The 22,196-nt window shown below is 37.1% G+C and overlaps 1 protein-coding gene across 8 annotated transcripts in view; it reads left to right on the forward strand.

The window, feature by feature from the left end:
* The window catches only part of MLIP (muscular LMNA interacting protein), an 868,816-nt gene that overhangs the window by 761,421 nt on the left and 85,199 nt on the right, over positions 1–22,196 (forward strand). For all 8 annotated transcript variants that reach the window (XR_008402011.1, XR_008402012.1, XM_053710391.1 and 5 more), the window contains one exon: positions 10,651–10,776. Coding sequence is in view for 6 of the 8 variants with exons in the window: in XM_053710391.1 (XP_053566366.1) it covers positions 10,651–10,776 (126 nt within the window). In the remaining 2 variants the exon portion in view is untranslated. The remainder of the gene's footprint in view (positions 1–10,650; positions 10,777–22,196) is intronic.

Genomic DNA, 22,196 nt, shown 5'->3' on the forward strand with positions numbered 1-22,196 from the left:
AGTTCATCTGAATTGTAAAGTGATATAACATATAAAGCACAGTGTTTAAATGCAGCAAAACTCTTATGTCATGTAGTACTATATTGCACTGGACTTGTCTCTTCTTCACATATAGAAATACAGGGAGCATCCCTTGAAGAAGTAAAGCAAAATCTGCCTTTTGAAAATTTCACTAAGGATCTTGCAGTGCTGAATGATAATATTAGATCATCTCACCTGAGCAGAGAGGTTTTGAACATCAGGCTCATCGTCTCTTGAGTGATACCTTTAACTCATGTGTAATCAGCTTGAAGATTATTACACAGTGATGTTTTATAGGAAGAATACATCAATAACAATTAGACCGACAAGCTTAGCTCTGGTTCCTATAAGATCACGGTGAGATGCCTAATGACATTACCTTTTTGAGGCCTACAATAGCGTTCTCTTGCCCTGTTACATAATCAGTATGAAAAGTCTTTATAAGGGAATATGCCATGATTTTAATTGTGTAAATAAATTGTACATTACTCTTAATGATGCCCTGTATATTAAAGGGACACTCAAGTCAAAATTAAACTTTCATGATTCAGATAGAGCATGCAATTTTAAACAACTTTCCCATTTACTTCCATTAACAAAATGTCCAGTCATTTTATATTTACACATTTTATGTCACCAGCCCCTACTGAGCATGTGCAAGAATACACAGGATATACATATATGAATTTGTGATTGGCTGGTGGCTGTCACATTATACTGGAGGAGTGGAAATAGACATAGCTTTTAAATCTGTCAGAAAACAATCTACTACTCTTTTGAAGTTCAGACTATGAGGCCTATTTATCATATGTCTGTCGGACCTGATCCAACAGTGCGGATCAGGTCCGACAGACATCTCTAAATGCGGAGAGCAATAGGCTCTCCATATTCAGCTCACAAGAGCTGCTGGTGCAACACCACCCCCTGCAGATTTGCGGCCAATTGGCCACCAGCAGGGGGTGTCAATCAACCTGATCGTACTCGATCGGGTTGAATTCCGGCGATTCCTGTCCGCCTCATCAGAGCAGGCGGACAGGGTTATGAAGCAGCGGTCCTTAGACCGCTGCTTCATAACTGGTGTTTCTGGCGAGCCTTTGTGCTATTACAATGACTTTTTATCATTCTTTTGTTGATTATGCAAATCAACTGTATTTACTGGTCTTTTAATGAATTCATTGAATTTTATGCTTGTATGTTCTTTTGTTTTGATTGGTTGAAAAGTGTTAAAACAATTTACAAAAAAATTAAATATTTTTAAAAATAAGTTTGGCATGGATTGTTTGATAAGCTTTAAAAATGCATTTCATTTTATTTAATTTTAGAATACCAAAGCAAATTCAATGAACATAGTAGAATTGCATGATCAAAAAATGAACAACGAAAAGACAATTACTTCAGATTTCATTTAACTATTTTTTATGTTTCTTATAGAGTAATTTACTCCATTCATTTAAAGGGATAGGAAACTCTACAATGTTTACTTTTATTTGAAATCTTCGTAAAATAAAATCATAATTTGTACTATACACTTATTAAATATTTTCAAGTTTTTACTTGTATTTTTATATAAAAATAATAATGCTGTCAAACCTAAATGTAAACTTATTATGCAACTCTTATAACAATGGTCTACCTAGGTAGGACCATCATGGTGTTGCGCATGCAAAATTTTCTAGCTTTCTTAGACTAATGCAAGCGCATAGGGCATCCCATCTTACATATGCCTTGAGGTGTGTCATCAAACAAGCGTCGGAAGCCGAAGTAAACATTCATGACATCTTGTTGGAATGAGTGGCACTCCAGACCTCAGCTTTTGAAGGTAAATATGCCATTCACTCCTAGACAAATGAGTGTGATGGTAAAAGCTTAAATAGTTTACAAATACAGTTCCATTAGACTAGCGAGCATTACAGTAACAAATATGTTGGTAAGGAACTTAGGATTCTGGTAAACATGCGATGTGTGATCTACACACTGCGCATACAATTTGCATAATAAAAGATTATCATGAATATTACAATTAAGGACTTCCTACAGCATCCAGACTACTTTTATGGGTGGGCGTTGCCACACAGTTGATTATAAAGTACATTTTTTATATATATATTTAAAAGCTATATTTTTCTACAAAAGTATAATCAGTATAACATATCTTAATATTTACCATAATGTGCTTTATTTATCACCAATTTGCTTTATTAAAGGTTTATAAATCTGAGCATCATTGATCAGATGTATAAACCTTTAATAAAGCAAATTGGTGGTATGGCACATATTATTGCACTCACATCATCTCGTATAATACTTTACTTGCATATTAATCCATTGTTAAATAGACAGTAAACGTCATGATATTTTCTTATAAAATATTTACTCATCTGTAATAAAACAACTTTGCATTATAATATCATTGTTTATTTAGCTCTTAAAATTGGGGATTTTGTTAATATTTAGAACTTGAGATGGACACTGCTGACTTCTCAAGGCTAACGCTGCAAGATGTGTTTCCATTATTGGCTTTAACTGATGATAACTGCAAAACAACATCATTTATACTAAAATTATGTAGAACATGGCTAGCCTTGTTGTGTGCAGGCTAAGGGCCGATTGTCTAAATCTTTGATATATTATTTTATAGCAAAACAACATAAATGTATTGTAATGTTCCTTACATGCAGTCTTTACCTGATTATTGGGATAACGAGAATAGTAACAATACAATTTTCAAACTAAAAATGGATTTTCAGAAAGAGATAAAACAAACTGTTTTTAGTTGTACAGTTATGTTTTCGCAAGCTGATAAATAGCATGGAATCCCACTAATATAGAGGTCGATCACAATCTTTTTAGGAAAGTTTATTTAATTAATTTTCTACAAAATTCACTGTTAAAGGCCAAGGAGATTTTTGTAGATAAATTTGACAAACTTTTTTTAAAGAATTGTGTTCAATCTCATAATTTGATACTTTACCCCATTATTCAACATGGATCTATGAGCCCTAACAACAACAGGTTGCTGTTAGGCATCACATAATAGTTATAAAGACATTAAACCCCTTATTTGAACCCTGGTACAAATAGTAATTTTGATATTAATTTCATATTTATTCTTAATAATGTTAATAGATCATTTAGTTTTGTAAACATTTCCTAATCCATATTATATTGGCAACATCTGCAATACATATTTATGTGTAATTTAATGTAATATTACTAAAATATCTGGTAAATTAACAAATGTGTTTTTTCACATGGGTAAACAAATTTACTTTTTAAAGAGACAATCTAGTCAAAATTAAACTTTCATAAATCAGGGCATGCCATGTTAAACAACTTTCCAATTCACTTTTAACATCAAATTTGCTTTGTTCTCTTGATATTCTTAGTTGAAGGCTAACATAGCTAAACTCATATGCTAATTTCTATTACCTTGAAGGCCCCCTCTTATCTCAATGCATTTGACAGTTTTTCACAACTAGAAGGTGTTAGTTCTTGTGTTCCATATAGATATCATTGTGTTACACCCATGGATTTACGTATGAGAGGGCACTAGTTTGCTAAAATGCAAGTCTGTCAAAAGAACTGAAATAAGGGGGCAGTCTGCAAAGGCTTAGATACAAGGTAATCAAAGAGGTAAAAAATTATATTAATATAACAGTGTTGGTTATGCAAAACTGGGGAATGGGTAATAAAGGGATTAGCTATCTTTTTGAACAATAAACATTCTGGTTTAGACTATCCTTTTAAAGAATGTCATTCAAATTGTCACCCTGTTGAAGAGAAAAGTATGTTGCAGTACAAGAATGCTGGAAAAGTAAGTGTATCACGTAGTTCTGTAAAGAATATTATGAAAAAAATTGATTTTGGAGATGGTTTTCGAGCAGGGTTTCTGGCTAACAGGTCCACTGAACTGGTCATTGAACAATTCTCTTGGGTATCTTGATGCCTGCATTCTAAATGTTTTTAGTCAAGCCTCTGACAGGCAGTTTCTTATTTTGGATTCAGATATCTAAAATTCTTCTGTCAGTTCTCAGTGTAGAACACAATGTCAACCGCAATCGGTCTTTACAGGACTACGTGATACACCTACAATTTCAACAATCTTGTACTGTGACATGTTCTTTGCCTTCAACAGTCACTTTGTTTACCCATGTGTAAAAACTTATACATTTGTTAATACATCAAATTACACATAAATATGTATTGCAGATGTTTCCAATATAACATGGAATATTAATCAGCACTGTTAATAAATATGAAATTAATATAAAAATTAAGATTTTTGACCAATGGGTCTAATAATTTGGCAAGGTACTGTAGTAACTGGAATAATAAATGCTTCTTAAAAATATAAGGAACATCATAAATAGAACCAATGCTGAGAAGTATCTGCCATTGTTATGGAAATTAGCTGGAAGCTGGACGGACACAGGATTACTTATTTGAATAACTGTGATAAGAAGTCTCAAATTTGACAATATATCTGTTGCCATGGTCAGCTGATAGCCACATCGGTCATGTGACCCCAGTTTGGAGGGGACTTTCCTTTTTGTAAAAAGGGGCCATGTGCCCCATTGAGTGCTTATTTTGAGGGGCTAAGTTCTCTTTTATAAGCCAGAGCATTTTAAATGCTAGTAAGAATAAATAAATCCATATTCAAAGTTATGGTGTGTTTTGCAGCTACTAAAAGTGTTTTTCTAGTTTATAACAGGATTCAGATAATAATTTAATTATGTAATAATCTAGATATTATAAAAGACATTTTTTTTGCTTTATATACATTCATCAGTGAATCAATGATTAGCATAAGTAAAAACATCCTTTTATTTGGAGACAGCTAAAATCTGAAATGTTTCGCTACTTCCTCAAAGATGATCTACTAAAATAAGTGTTTGAAATGCTTCTAAATTAAAGGATGATTCTGCTTATAATATTCAGTCTATGTAGCATTACTGATCAGCTACAAGGAAGATTTACACTATATTCTTTGTTCATTTGATGAACTTGTGTCCTCCAAATAAACTTTTGTGGATCTGGGTTTTGTTTGTGTTAAATGCTCATATGGCTCATAGAAGCCGTTTACTTTTTTCTCATTGCGCTATAAAGGGAATATCCATATATATTTCAAATTTTCTTTATTGCTCAATATTGTAGCCTATAAAAGCATAGATAATGTCAAAATTAATGTGCAATATTCTGAAAATTATTAAATAAAGCACAACATAGACCAGAATAAACAAAAAGCAGTAGCAGGTGAGAAAACAGTTCAGAAAACTGCCCAACCTGTAATGTCATCTTGTCCACATAAAATCCAGTTACTATCAAATAATACTATTGCATGCCTGATGTAAGCATCAGGTAATTTGAAAATAGCTGGAAATAACAACAACAAAAGTACAGAATGAATAAATAATGAATGCATAAGATTACACATGGTTAGGAAAAGAAGCTTGTTGTACAATAGTAAGATGGTAAATCACTTGGTAGCATGGCAAATCTTGAGACCTTGTAGTCATTTTAATCTAGGAACATATGTTCAGGAACTAATAAAACATTAGAAGAATAGAGTAGAAGAATGAATCAACAAAATTCATGCTCGGATGATTTTAGAACAAGTAGGTATATAATTCCAAGCAGAGAAAAGTATTAGAAAGTTATAAAAATATGTTAATCTTATGCAGAATCCCTGGACCATAACATTCAACAACAAGCCTAAATCTTTTCTCTCACTTATAACCTAAAATTAAGGGCTAAAAGTGTAGGTGAATTAAATTTATGTTATTTTGATTATCTTTTTCAAATGAAAGCAAGATAATTTCACAGAAAACTAGGAAGATATATAATTGATGCAAGGTGGGTCAAATAATAATTTAAAGAAGAGACGGAAAACATTCATGTCTGTATATTTAATTAAATCTAAATTATTCATTCACTAAAGTAGGATTAGTCATGTTCTATTACAAGATTAGAGACAAATAAATTGGCTAAAAACTGATTTGACAGTCTGCTGCAATTAGAGTATCTTGGAGATGGGTAGAGTTTAAGAAGCACTAACAGCAGAAGAGGAGGAACAAAATATAACCTTTGACTATTATTAACAACTGTTAAAAAATAATGTGTAAAATCATATTCTTTTAAGTGGAAATTACATAATGTACATAATTTGTTGGCCATAGTTGAAACAGAGGTAATACTTGATATCCTTCCCTTACCCACCTTATTTATGCTATCTCACTGGACCAACTGTGTTTCTGCAATAAAGGTTGTTACATTGAGATACAGTTTTTCATTAAAAAAATGGTTTGTAAGTTTCAAGGATAGAAAGGGCACTGCTTTACAAAACACAATTTACAGTCTGAGTAATATTTTAAAACATACTTGATAACTTTAATATTAATCTTGTTTCTAAACTAAAACTATGCCAAAATAAAAAAACATGTATCATTAGACGGTGAGAGTCCACAAGTCATTAAATGTGGAAATTCCCCTCCTGACCACTAAGATGAAGGCAAAAGACGCCCCTAACACACCAGATCTTTAAATTCTTCCCATTTTCCATGATCTTCTGTGATATTATTTTGCCTTTTTGATGAGGAGTCAGGTTGAAGTTAAGTGATCTTTTCATCATTGAGAGGGGCCCTCTAACTGATCTGAGGCTCATTTCCTCCTTTCAGTATCCTGTGGTAAGAGGTTTAGACAAGTAGTTATCAGCCAGCTGTGAAAGATCTTTCCTCAGTGAGAAATGTCACAGACCTGCCAGGTGAAATGTGGACTTGTTCACCAATCCCCTGGTTAACAGTGAGCTGCTCATTATGGGATTCACAACCATCCCCAGGTAAAATGTGGACTTGTCCATTAATTTGCCTGGGTTGCACATGCTGTTTCTTGTTTAGATTCCTTTTGTTCCGTCTGCTAAGTTTAAATCTGTCTCCTGTTATTTCTGTTAATACAGAGATTTTGAAAATTATTCATAAGATGGATGCAGCAATTTCTACTCTTGCCAGGCATACCACTATACCTTTGGAGGAAAGTTCCTCTTTTATGGATCCTTCAGATAGAAAACCTAAAGGTTTACATAGGCAATCGTTTCAGCTTGTAGGCTTTCGGTTTTAACCTGCTATCAATGTTCCCTGTGTAGCTGCAGTAACTAGTTGATTTTTGGTAAACTTTCAATGAAAAGCATGCTTTACTTTTACCGCTGGTAAGTTTGACTTGAGCAATACTAACACTCAATATGGAGAACATTACTTTTAACATTTAATATGAGCACACAGATGGTTGAGATATACTTGTGGTAGAAGTTTCACTCAAGTGCAATTTACACTTTTGCTTCAAATGCTGCTCCACGTTTAATCTAGGTCATAATGTCAATGGACATATCATTCACAAGTATATGAGCTGCCAATATGGCAAAATGAGCAAGGTTAACTATTTCTTGATACTGGAATAAAATAAATTAGACTTTGAATTCATTCTTTTATTTACAAGAACTCTCAAATAATGGGAGGCTTGATCGGCATGCTGAAAGAAATAGGTGTCATAGTTGCATCTGCCAAAGTTAAGGTTTGTGAGTGAGAGCTATTTTGTCTGGAGGATTCTGGAGATCATTGGCTATGGTTAAAGTTAATAACTATTGGGACAGGAACACAATTATCAATAAAAGCTCCATGATGGTATCACAGTTGAAAGTTATCTTTCCTGGTACAGGCTCTGGTTAGGACTTTTTGTACTCGTCAAGAGGATATAGTTTATTTTTTATTTGAGCTCAGATTTAACAGGTTATAGTACTGGCATCAAAGTGTCTTACTTTTATCTAGTGACACAAAAAGAGTTCTGTTACAAAATAATAATGGTTTACGTTTCAATGCATTTAAAAATGATCTAGGCCTGATATTCAAAACCTTGCCACTCAGGTGAGATATTCTAAGTCTCTCCGGTATGGGGAGGCATTAAACATTTTTTAAAACTAAAATTTTATTTTGAGACATTATTATGTTGCTATGTAGGGTTCTATATATGAAAAAGAGACTCCTACATTACAATACAAGGTATAAAAAAAAATCCCAAAGGTTTTGTATTATATCTCTCCATGCCGGCGAGGTTTTGAATATCAGGCCTTGAGTGTCCAAATATAAAAAAAAAGTGTTGTTTTTAGATAAAAGTGGTTACAAAAAAAGCATTTAGCATCTCTTTTGTCAAAAAAATGTATGTCATTTTGAATATATAATCTTTGTATTAAAATAATTGTGAGGTAAAGGGACTCTCCAATCAGTTAAAAAAGAACACTTTAAATAGCATTTTTTAATATATATGTATCAACAATTTGGATGTTAAAGTTGTTAAAATTAAAAGACAACTTGTCTGTGTTGTCATTTTCTGTTATGAGCTGTGTGACACTACTGTATTTTCCTTCCTATCAGAACTCACCAGATGACATCACTGGCCGAACTAGTAATAGCTATACAATCAAAGAAGGAATCGTTTTCCTGTCTTATATTAGCTGAATCAAAGAAGAAATAATTTCCTGCCTTATAATAGCAGAAATAAACCTTTGGGACACATAAAGAAATACATTTATAAATAAATAAGCAGAAACTGCATCAATGTCCATGTTAGAATGCTCTATAGTAGATTATTATTCATGTACATGGTTACTTCAGCAACAAAGTACTCACTGCAGTTAGTATGTGACAGAAACTTTCACTCTCCACACTGCTTCCTAGCTGCCTAAACTAGGTTTCCCTGAGAAGTTACCTTTGTTGCCTAAAATAGCTTGTAAGGAAGCAGTTTTAGCTGCCAATCACTACTGAAACTATTTTGTTGCCAAGTAACCATGTACAGGAATAATAATATACCATAGAGCAATTATATTAGGGCAGAGAGGCATCTACAGCTAGTACTAGTACAGCCAGTGATGTCCTGCTGCGGGGTAGTACAATATATAACTGACTAGTGAGAGTAGAAATATAGTGATCTGTGTGTATAATTAAAAATACAGAAGTATTAAACACATTATAATTGGAAACAACTACACAGGCATGTTCACGCTTAAAGGGGCAGTATAGTCAAAAATAAAGTTTCATGATTCAGATAGGGCATGTATTTGTAAACAACTTTCCAATTTACTTTTATAATTAATTTTGCTTTATTCTCTTGGTATTCTTAGTTGAAATCTAAACTTAGGTAGGCTTATATGATAATTTCATAGCCCTTGAAGGCCGCCTCTTATCTGAATGCATTTTGATATTTTTCACAACTAGAGGGTGTCAGTTCATGTGTACCATATAGATAACTTTGTGCTCAGGCCTGTGGAGTTACCTAGGAGTCAGCACCGATTGGCTAAAATGCAAGTCTGTCAAAATAACTGAGATTAGGGGGCAGTCTGCAGAGGCTTAAATACAAGGTAATCACAGAGGTAAAAAGTGTGTTAATATAACTGTGTTGGTTATGAAAAACTAGGGAATGTGTAATAAAGGGATTAGCTATCTTTTTAAACAATAACAATTCTGGTGTCCCTTTAATTTTAACAACTTTTGTTGTTAAATTTGTTAAACATTTACACTACAAAAGTTCTATTATTTTTTTTTTCTCAAATATTGTGCTTTGCCTTCTGACTGCAGCATCCTGTTAATCTGAAGTCATACAATAGCTACACCTATTAAAACTGTATACTGAACAAAATATGCTATAGGTGCACTAAGACATTATAAAGAAGCATTATTCCCGTTAATTAAATTGATGTTTCTCTTCAGATGGCTAATATTGCTTTGTAAAAAAAAAATAGCTTATTCCATTACTGGTATTTAGAAAACAGAAACAAAAATATGCAGTATATGCACTTGGAATATACATATAATTTAGAGTCTAGAGAATAATATATTTTTAATATTGTTTGATTTCCCGTGGACTTTAGTGTTGCCACATGCAGACAAGATACATGACAATACAATTAAGTAAGTTTAAATCATTTTTTTATCTTTGAAAAAACAAATACATTTGCTATCAGTTTTTTGTGGAAAAAATTGATTTAAGCATGGAATGAGTCTTTTGACTGTAAAATATGATTCCACGCTGAGTGAATTAATTTCCCCATGAGGATCACTGTGGAAACCAAATAACTTGTAGTCAGGAAGTGATAAAAATATAATTTAGATGTCAAGAAAAAACACAGATAAAGAAAGGGGAATGTTAGGTTTTGAAGGGCTTAAAGCACACAGGAAAATCTATTCAAAGAAGTTATAAAAGTTTTATTGTAGGGTTATATCTGGCTGTAGAAAGGCTGAACTATGATTACAGGTGAATCTATGAAATCAGTGAATTATCTACCAGTGATCAGCCTTTGGAAAATAATTACAATCTGAGAAGTGTTTTGTGCTTTTGCTTTATAATATGGATTTCAAATTAAATGTTTTTAAAATAAAACAGTTATTTAATCTGTAGAAAGTGTTCATCTATTAGAGATGTGTTTTTATATTTTTTCACATTCAGTATTCTAAAAAAAAGAATAAAAACATTCCTATCACTTGATCGGCATGCTGAAAATAAATAAAAAAATATTATTATTACTTCCTAAGATTTATATAGGTTATTTTAAATATTTACTCATGTCTACTTCCTTTTTTATTTAAGACAAAGCCTGGTGTTATTCGCCCCCTGTCTTTAAAAGTGGATATAGCTGAGAAGAACGAAGACCATTATTTCCCTAATACATTGAAGCAATTTACTATGTCTTCAGTCAGAAGAGACAATGACTATGTAAGTAACTTAAATAAAATATGTTCATGAATCATATGTTTTCTGAAAATTGTCTTGCAAAATGCATCAGGATCCAGAACCCATTTTTAAAGTGGTTTGGAATATTTCTCATCCTGCATATAACATGTAGAATCTTTATATATTTTGCGTACAAGTTTACTTAGTTATTCAATATACCTTGCCAATCATATGTGCTGTAAGAGCATGGCTAGGGTAAGATAAAATTCAAGTTCCAATAGAACATTCATTTTTCCATAGGTTGTAGTAGGAACATAACAAGCAGGTTCTAATTCCCTAGGCTTCTATAGATGTTACCCCTTGTATGAACTCATCCAACATTCCTTACCACCCCAATTTGTAATACAAATAACTCAACTGTGGTCACATCAGCCCATTTATTAAATGCCTTATCCAAGATCTTTAGTAGCTTTAAAACCCCATGGTTTAATATGCATTTCTGCTTATATTTTAGAGTAAAAAAAGCAGCCTTACTTCAAAAGACATAGGCCCAGATAACAAGTGGTGCCAATTTATTGTGATGTTTCAGGGATCAAACCGTCCCCTTCATCAGACTATTTATATAGATACATTTACATATATTTACATACACATATATATATATATATATATATATATATATATATATATATATATATATATATATATATATATATATATATATATATATATATATATATATAGAGAGAGAGAGAAGAAAGTAAAATGTGTTCACTCAGTATACTGGGTAGACACAAGTGATACTCTATAGTTGGCGCTAGTCAGTATTGTGTATGGTATAGTGGCAGCTATATAAGACAAATACTGGTTGAGATGTGAGGTCCCAGTCAGTAAGTGAAAAATGTGTATACAGGAATAGATACAGCGCCTATATATCCATTTAAAATATGGGTGGTGTATGGGAATATGAGTGAGAACTAGAGCTGATTATTAGAAAAATAATAGCAATTAAAAGAATATTTAAAAAATATAAATTATTAGGATCAATTATGCTTGAAGAATGATGAATAGATTATGAAACAGTGTTCATATGAGTCTTTAGACAATATATAGTCCGTAGTAAATCTTCATAAGCAGTTGGTATCAGTAAATAGATGGTATGTAGTACCCTTACCAGATATTACCTCAATCTGATGAGGTAAGTATGCCGCACTGGGGGTATATACAGATGGTAGAATCTTCTCCTTGTATTCAGATGTGGTGCCTCTTGGGTTTTCGTGAGCCTCCTGGAGTATGCAGGGATATGTTTCTTGTTGTAGATAAATCCCTTGTACTTCCTTTATGTTGGTAGTTAGCCTCTTGGAGTACCTTTTCTGTCTTGGTATACACTTTCAGTCTGACTACACCAGTACTACTGCTATTCAGCCAATGCTCACCAGTCTGACTACACCAGTGCTACTGCTATTCAGCCAATGCTCACCAGTCTGACTACACCAGTGCTACTGCCTGGTGTAGTCAGACTGGTGAGCATTGGCTGAATAGCAGTAGCACTGGTGTAGTCAGACTGGTGAGCATTGGCTGAATAGCAGTAGTACTGGTGTAGTCAGACTGAAAGTGTATACCAAGACAGAAAAGGTACTCCAAGAGGCTAACTACCAACATAAAGGAAGTACAAGGGATTTATCTACAACAAGAAACATATCCCTGCATACTCCAGGAGGCTCACGAAAACCCAAGAGGCACCACATCTGAATACAAGGAGAAGATTCTACCATCTGTATATACCCCCAGTGCGGCATACTTACCTCATCAGATTGAGGTAATATCTGGTAAGGGTACTACATACCATCTATTTACTGATACCAACTGCTTATGAAGATTTACTACGGACTATATATTGTCTAAAGACTCATATGAACACTGTTTCATAATCTATTCATCATTCTTCAAGCATAATTGATCCTAATAATTTATATTTTTTAAATATTCTTTTAATTGCTATTATTTTTCTAATAATCAGCTCTAGTTCTCACTCATATTCCCATACACCACCCATATTTTAAATGGATATATAGGCGCTGTATCTATTCCTGTATACACAAATATATATATATATATATATATATACAAAACACGGAAGGGGACTGCACTCTCAGACCGGACCGGGTGCACATCCCATGACCCTGCAACATGCACAGCCCTGGGTGCACAATAGCACTCTCAGAGAGCTGCACTGTCCGCAGAGCCACAGTCAGTTAACCCCAGACAGGTCTGGGTGCAAGGCCCATAGGGGAAATTAGAAAACAAATTAATACAGCACACAGAGAAAGTCCAGCACTCACAAGCTCTCAGCTAAGATTAAAAGCAATATCCAGACACAATTATACACTGTTGAGCCCTTCCCAATCCAATACCTTGTTATATACCATATCCTTTTAAAACAATGTTAGCACACTTTTACTATTTTAAAAAAATATATATACGGAATTTAAATGCACTATTGGCCTAGCGCACCTTTGGGTTAATGATTGAGCGAAAACCAGGACCTGAGTTTTGTAGTGGTCCCAATTTAAGTCTATTTCTATAGAGTGAAGGATTTAGTGAGGCTGCACTTTCCATATCCAACCTCCAGATTGTAGTTCAACCAAGGCTTTCGCTCAAGTTCTACCATTTTGCTTTCAACTTGCAATATAAGGGCAAGAATAAGAATGCTATTGATTTAACTTGAGTGGTGTTCACCCTCAATAGCACTAATATTTTTTTGCTCCCCTTGTAATCAAGGCCATAGTAAGGTAAGAATGTAACTTGGGTAGCATGAACAACAGGCTCCAAAAGTATATAACAATATATGAAAATAAATAAAAGAACACAACCAAGAAACATGCATATAATATACAGTTGTACATTGTATATTCTTTTGCATTTTTTTTTATTGGAAGCTGTAATTTTTCTGCAGCACATCAACAAAACAAAAATTGCACAGTATATAGTTGACTATATATATATATATATATATATGCAGGGATATGAAGAATTAATTACAAATTCAAAACACATCATTTAATAAAAGTTATGAGCTAACCTTTGGCCTGATATTTTATTATGAGTAATTGGATGGTTTAGTTCTCTGATTAGTGTGCTATAATTAATTATGAAGATGAATCCAATGTTAATTCTGCAAATTAATAATACATAATTAATTAAGATCTGTCATAGAAAAACACTTATCTTTTCTACATTCTAAAGATATTCCAGTATAAAATGGGCCAATGTATACCAGGTTCAAAGCTGATATTCCATTTCTCAATTTTTTTTTACTTCTTATACAATTTTGCTACATAAACTCAAGTTCACAACTGCTTGTAAGAATTGTTCTTACATTGACATTTTCTTAAGTGGGTTAAAAGATTTATATCAAAATTATGTTCTATATTTTCTCACATTAAATGCTATTTTTGTATATTGTATTAGTAAAATGTTCCAGTTAATTAGAAAAAAAAATAAAGAAAACAAGCAATACACATTTTCCTTAAATTGTGTGAAGTGTAGCCACCAATCAACAAGCACTACCAAGGGTGCTGAACTAAAAGTGGCCTGGCTCCTAGGCTTAGATTCCTGTTTTTTTTTTTTTTTTCAAATAAATTTAGCAAGAGAACAAAAAAAAAAATGATAATAGGAATAAATTAGATAGTTGCTTAAAATTGCATGCTTTATCTGAATCATGAAAGAAAATGCCTTGTATATTGAGCTGGGCAGGTTTACTAAACTGGAATTAAACAATAAATGATCAGTTTTCACTTTGGTACAGTTATTCTAGTGTATGACATCACTACATAGACATTGATACATTTAAGTTTAGATTACAAATGGAAATTATCGAGCGCCTGCAAATGGGTAAATTTCAGTCATTAAAAACCAGTCATTAAAAGCGCTTATAAAATTAACCAGAGATCAGATTTCTGGTTAAAGTGAAGGTAAACTTTGGTGAATGAAAGTCCGTTTTTTAAAAATACTATTAAAAACAGGGGCACTTTCATTCATCAAAGTTTACAAATCAGCCGTTTTGATTAAAAACTTACCTTTGTTTCTTTTCACAGCTACAGCAGCTTTCCCCTCCTGGAAATCCTCTCTTCATACATCAGCAATGACTAATCCGGCCTGGCCTCAGGCAAAAACCACCCTGGGGGGAAAGCCGTGATTGGAGAAAGCCAGATTAGTCATTGCTGATGTGTGAAGAGAGGATTTCCAGGAGGGGAAAGCTGCTCTGGCTGTGAAAAATACAAAGGTAAGGTTTTAATCAAAATGGCTGATTTGTAAACTTTGATGTATGAAAGTGCCAATGTTTTTAATAGTATTTTTAAAAAACTGACTTTCATTCATCAAAAGTTTACCTTTACTTTAGTGCTCTAATTGTGCCCAAAATACAGTGTACTGTATTTTATTAAAAAATAAATATAGCAGCATCTTAATTTTTGAATAAAATAACTGCACTAGGCAGTATTCTTTGGGGCTAAAGTTGGCTGGAGTGGGGTGGGAAAAAAACTATCACCCAACTCTCGCGCAAAACCGATTGCATATTCTTATGTGTGCTAAAATGAATATTGCATAAATAAGTGTTAACATGTTTTCATCTACTTAACTGCAAAGGGCTCCAAATGCACTTGCACATATGTCTATATATGTGTACATATGTATTTATGTAATTACATAAATACACAAATAAATACATAAATACATCTGTACATATATATAAATATATACATACATACATACACATTCATCTTTAGACATGTATATGTATGTTTCTGGATGTTAAAGTCTTTTAAAACATAAAAAAACCTTCTTGTAAAATAGAAAATGCAAAGAAATTAAGGGTGTGCCTATAAAAAGTCAGCTACACATGTACACTTATAAACAATTAATTTATTGTTGCTTTAAAAATGGCTACAAAATATTGCCTTCTATAATTTTGTAGCAAACAATAATATGCAGAAGACTTTAACATTGATATCTATCAAACTCCAAATTGTCTTATTGAGACTGGATCCTTTCATTAGTCTTTGATTTGTATGCCATTCCAGTCAGTTAGAATATCAGCTATATGAGTTAAATTAATTTGAAGTAATGTCACCCAAGCTACCACATGGGTTCAATCTATAGCTCACAGGACATTTGACATCTCTTTCTTCATAAACGCCCCTATTCAAACTGAACTATACCTCAGCCATTGAATGAAGAAAACAAACCTCTGCCACTGTGTCCTCAGATCCTCCAGCTAATGGCTCAATACTTTGAAAAAGGTTATCTGAGCTATCTAGATGATTAAAGGGCCAAAAATTGTATGCAGGACAACACCCTTGCCAACCCAAGTACTGCTGTACTTGCTCTAGCAGCTCACACATCACGAAGAAACTTGAACAGGTCAATTGATACTTTTGCTAGTTACACTCAGCAGAACCCCTAAATCCAATAATCAAGGTGCTTATTGCCATCTACAGTATATGCATGGAATCTACTTCTACAGATCTCTCATTTGCAGCCATTCTGCACCTCAATTTTGAAAATTCCTAAAAAATTGAATGTTTGTGCCATTCACAGTTGATGTCTGAAACCATAATCTTTACATGATTTAAACTGGTATTTGCCACAGAAAAATTGAAATGTAGAACATGTTTAGTTTTGCACTGGGATGTGATCTAAGATGAGGCAGCACACATCAAAATAATTCTTAATTATACACACACACTTGCCTTTCCCCAAAACCATTGTCACATTAACATTAACCCATTGACTGCTAAAGGACTTTACAACATTGTTGCACAGGGTGTTGATGCCTTCTTCATTCACTGTCATGTTCATGCATGTGATTGAGTTTCAGCCAAGGGGTGAAACCTAACCATTCCTGATTTTTATCACCTGTCCTCATTCTTTATCTGTTTTCTTATTTTAGTAGTTCTTCTTATAACTTTTGCTGTTAAAAAGCAGACCTGAAAACAGTAAACATATTTTGACTCAGGCAGTAAAGCAGTATAAAGCTTCTCACAGATTTCCAACAGAGGCCAGGACAAATCAAACAATAAAAAAGTAACTACTTAAATCTCTCTCAGCTGCAGACCTCTCCCCTTCTCTGATAGCCTTTAGCCTTTGTGATCACTTGCCTTCCTTCATCAAAGACTGTTCTCTCCAAGCATTTCTTGCACATTATGGGTCAGATTACGAGTGGAATGCAAATGCGTGCATGCAAGTGATATTGAGTTTTCGCATTTATTTGTGTGCAAGTTAAATTGCGCTCATATTACAAGTTGAAAGTAAATGCAATTGTTTGATCGCAATTGAAGCTAAAGGGACAATCTAGTCAAAAATAAACTTTCATGATTCAGATAGGGCATGTCATTTTAAACAATTTTCAATTTACATTTATCACTAATTTTGCTTTGCTCTCTTGGTATTCTTAGTTGAAAGCGAAACATACCTAATTACATCCTGGTACTGCACACCAAAACAAAAACAAACGAATGGTGTTATCTGTAATGTATCAACTACAAAACATATGGTATACCAACCCCATTAAATCGTAGCACATTGGAAAATATATGAACAACACAAAATAAGCAAAAAATTATACAACGCCATAATGAACCGCAGCTCATACCTTTAGTCGGCGTCTAGCCGTGCTCCCAGAACAAGAAATGGGCTCATAATGAGTGTATCACCTGTGCAGTTCTCTCTCCCTCCTCCCTATGCATTTTTGTTGTATTTTACTGTATCTTGCTTGCTCTGTTTTCTTTTCACACCTACCCCTATCCAGCTAACTAGCCCTCCCACCTTCCTGCTGTATTTAATGCTGCTCCCAGCACCATTGAAGTAAATCCTCTCTCCCTCCTCCCTATGTATTTGTGTTGTATTTTACTATATCTTGCTTGCTCTGTTTTCTTTTCACACCTATCCCTATCCAGCTAACCAGCCCACCCACCTTCCTGCTGTATTTAATGCTGCTCCCAGCACCATTGAAGTAAGTTCTCTCTCCCTCCTCCCTATGTATTTTTGTTGTATTTTACTGTATCTTGCTTGCTCTGTTTTCATTTCACACCTACCCCAATCCAGCTAACCAGCCCGCCCACCTTCCTGCTGTATTTAATGCTGCTCCCAGCACCATTGAAGTAAGTTCTCTCTCCCTCCTCCCTATGAATTTTTGTTGTATTTTACTGTATCTTGCTTGCTCTGTTTTCTTTTCCCACCTACCCCTATCCAGCTAACCAGCTCGCCCACCTTCCTGCTGTATTTAATGCTGCTCCCAGCACCATTGAAGGAAGTTCTTTCTCCCTCCTCCCTATGTATTTTTGTTGTATTTTACTGTATCTTGCTTGCTCTGTTTTCTTTTCACACCTACCCCTATCCAGCTAACCAGACCGCCCACCTTCCTGCTGTATTTAATGCTGCTCCCAGCACCATTGAAGTAAGTTCTCTCTCCCTCCTCCCTATGTATGTTTGTTGTATTTTACTGTATCTTGCTTGCTCTGTTTTCTTTTCACACCTACCCCTATCCAGCTAACCAGCCCGCCCACCTTCCTGCTGTATTTAATGCTGCTCCCAGCACCATTGAAGTAAGCTCTCTCTCCCTCCTCCGTATGTATGTTTGTTGTATTTTACTGTATCTTGCTTGCTCTGTTTTCTTTTCACACCTACCCCTATCCAGCTAACCAGCCCGCCCACCTTCCTGCTGTATTTAATGCTGCTCCCAGCACCATTGAAGTAAGTTCTCTATCCCTCCTCCCTAGGTATTTTTGTTGTATTTTGCTGTATCTTGCCTGCTCTGTTTTCTTTTCACACCTACCCCTATCCAGCTAACCAGCCCGCCCACCTTCCTGCTGTATTTAATGCTGCTCCCTGCATGACCAAGCAGCGGGCACGCCGCGGGCATGCTGCCGGCACACAAAAGGCAAGCCCGCCAGCGCCCATTCGCACCCCAACTGCACCCAACGCCACGAACCTTGGCTCCAGAATCTGCCGCCACTACGACGCCAGCACCCTCCACGCGCTCAACACTGGTAGATTGTCCGCCTGCCACCACGCATCCCCGACCAACACCTTCGGACCTTTTACCTGCTGCAACTGCTCCTTCCCCTCCATCCGGACCACAACCCAACCAACTAACACACCCAAAAACAGCCGCAATTACCTCAACTGCATCCTCCTCAACACCCGCTCCATCCACAAGCACGCCCTCGATATCTGGAACCTGCTAGACTCCACCTCCCCAGATGTTGACTTCCTCACTGAGACCTCTATAAACCCCACATCAGCGCCGGACATTGCCACTGCAATACCCGAAGGCTACAAGATCTGCCACAAAGACCGCAGCAACCGACCTGAAGGAGGCATCGCAATCATCCACAAACACACCATCCAAGTCGCAACCAGCTCCGACGACCACTCACCAGGCCTAGAACACCTACACTTCAAGATCCAGGTCAACCCCAACACCACCCTCTGCGGCACCCTCATCTACAGACCTCCCAGACCTCTGCGACTCCATCACCGACCACATCGCACCCCATGCCCTCGCCTCAACAGACTACATCCTCCTCAGTGACCTCAACTTCCATCTTGATAACCCCAATGATCTCAACACCTCCACCCTCCTAGGAAACCTTGGAACCATCGGACTGAAACAACTCGTAAACTACCCAACCCATGCAGCCGGCCACACCCTCGACCCGATCTTCTCCTCAGGCAACCACATCTCAATCAATAACATCACCAAACTCCTCTGGACTGACCACCACTGCATACACTTCTCCTTCAACAAACCCACCACCCACCTCCGACAGTACCACCTGCCCCGCAGAAACTGGAACAACATCACCCAAGATCAACTATACCGCACCCTAAACAAATCCTCCCCTCCTACTTCCACAGACGCCAACTCCTCCACCCGCAACCTCCACCTCTGGATTACAGACTGCTCCAACACCCTTGCCCCCCTCAAAAAACCGTCCAACCGCCAAACCACCAACAAGGCCAGCTGGTTCACCCTGGCCCTTCAGGACTCCAAACGCCACTGCAGATGATTGGAAAGAGCCTGGAGATCCAGCATGACCCTGCTGGAAAAAGCTGTGTTTAAGGAAGCAATCACCACCCACCACCACCTCATAAAAACCGCCAAAAAAACAGCCATCCAAGACAGAATCAACTCTAACGCACACAACAGCAAGGAGTTGTTCTTAGTCATCAAGGAATTCTCTAAACCCAACAGCGAGACCACAAACATCCCACCCTCCCAAGACCTCTGCAATACCCTCGCTGCCCACTTCCACCGCAAGATCCTCAACATCTATGACAGTTTCACACCTCACAACTCAACCTCCACCACCCACTCCCCTACACCCAACGACACCCCTCCCAAATTTGCCACACCACACATGGACTATCTGGAGCCCTGTCACCACAGCGGACACTCTTAGAATCATGAAATCCATCCACTCTGGCGCACCCTCGGACCCATGTCCTCATCACATATTCAACGAAGCAAGTGAAACCATCGCCCCCGAACTCTGTCACACCATCAAGTGCTCCATCAAAACTGGCACCTTCAAGGATGTCTGGAAGCACGCAGAACTGAAACCCCTGCTGAAGAAACCCTCGGCAGACCCCACAGACCCGAATAACTACCGCCCCATCTCTCTACTCCCCTTCCCGACCAAAGTCATAGAGAAGTCCATCAACTCGCAACTTATCAACCACATTGAGGCCAACCACACCCTAGACCACTCCCAATCCAGCTTCAGAAGCAACCACAGCACTGAGAGCGTCCTCCTCACCGCCACAGATGACATCTGCGCCATGCTCGACCGAGATGAAACTGCCGCCCTCATCCTCCTAGACCTCTCAGCAGTCTTTGACACTGTCGACCACAACACCCTCCGCACCTGCCTACACGACGCCGGCATATGCAGCAAAGCCCTGGAATGGATCACCTCCTTCCTCACGGGCAGGACCCAGAAAGTCAGACTCCCTCCCTTCTCCTCCAAACCCACACCAGTCAACTGTGGTGTACCGCAAGGCTCTTCACTGAGCCCCACCCTCTTCAACATCTACATGGCCCCTCTCGCAGCCATGGTCCGACGCTACGACCACAACATCGTCTCCTATGCCGACAACACCCAGTTAATCATCTCACTCACCCGAGATCCCCCCACCGCCAAAAAGAACATCCACAACGGCCTGACAGCATTCGCCGCCTGGATGAATGACAAACGGCTCAAACTGAACACAGACAAATCCGAAGTCCTCCTCCTCGGACCCAATAAATCCGCATGGGATTACTCCTGGTGGCCCACAGCTCTCGGTCACCCTCCAACCCCAACCGACCATGCACAAAATCTAGGCTTCATCCTGGACTCATCACTCTCCATGAACCGACAAATCAATGCTATCACCTCAACATGTTTCCACATCCTCCACCTGCTACGAAAAATCTTCAAGTGGATCCCTACCGAAACCAGGAAAACAGTCACCCACGCCCTTGTCAGCAGCCAGTTGGACTATGGCAATGCACTCTACGCCGGATCCACCATCAAACTCCAAAAGAGACTCCAACGTATCCAGAACGCCTCAGCCAGACTCATCCTCGACATCCCCCTCCAATGCCACATTACCGAACACCTAAGGAACCTTCACTGGCTCCCCATCAACAAGCGAATCACCTTCAAGCTCTTACCCACGCGTTCAAGGCCCTACACAACATCGGACCCGAATACATAAACCACCGCGTAAATTTCTACACCCCCGCCAGACAACTACGATCGGCCGACCAAGCACTCGCAGTCATCCCCCGCATCAGCAAAGCCATAACGGGCGGAAAATCCTTCTCCCACATAGCAGCAAAGACATGGAACACCCTCCCGCTGCACCTCAGACAATCCACCTCCCTTATAAAGTTCAGAAAGGACCTCAAAACCTGGCTCTTCGACTGAACGCCCATCCCCTCCCCCCCTCCCCCCTTTCCTCCTATCTACCTTCCCTTAGCGCCTTGAGACCCTCACGGGTGATTAGTTTGCGCTCTATAAGTACCCAATAGATAGATAGATAGATAGATAGATAGATAGATAGATAGATAGATAGATAGATAGACAGACTGATAAAGCGAAAGGAACGAGTCCATTGGACAGAAATCCACGGTAGTGTGTACGTAGCAGATCCAGCTGATCACTCAAGGAAAACCATAAACATGACAATCACACTACGATGACTACAGGCATCCACTGTGTACCGTAAGACCGACTTTTACTCATGACCTAAAATGAGAGGAACTCAAACAGAAACACAAAACACCAAACTTGCCCACATACTAAACAAACTAATAATGAAATAAATACAGAGTACCGTTCTTAGCCAAGTGACACATAAATGAACTGTGAATCACATGGTCATAGAAATCAACAAACGGAGGCTACCCTGTC

The sequence above is a fragment of the Bombina bombina genome, chromosome 4 (assembly GCF_027579735.1).
Source record: "Bombina bombina isolate aBomBom1 chromosome 4, aBomBom1.pri, whole genome shotgun sequence".
NCBI lineage: Eukaryota > Metazoa > Chordata > Amphibia > Anura > Bombinatoridae > Bombina > Bombina bombina.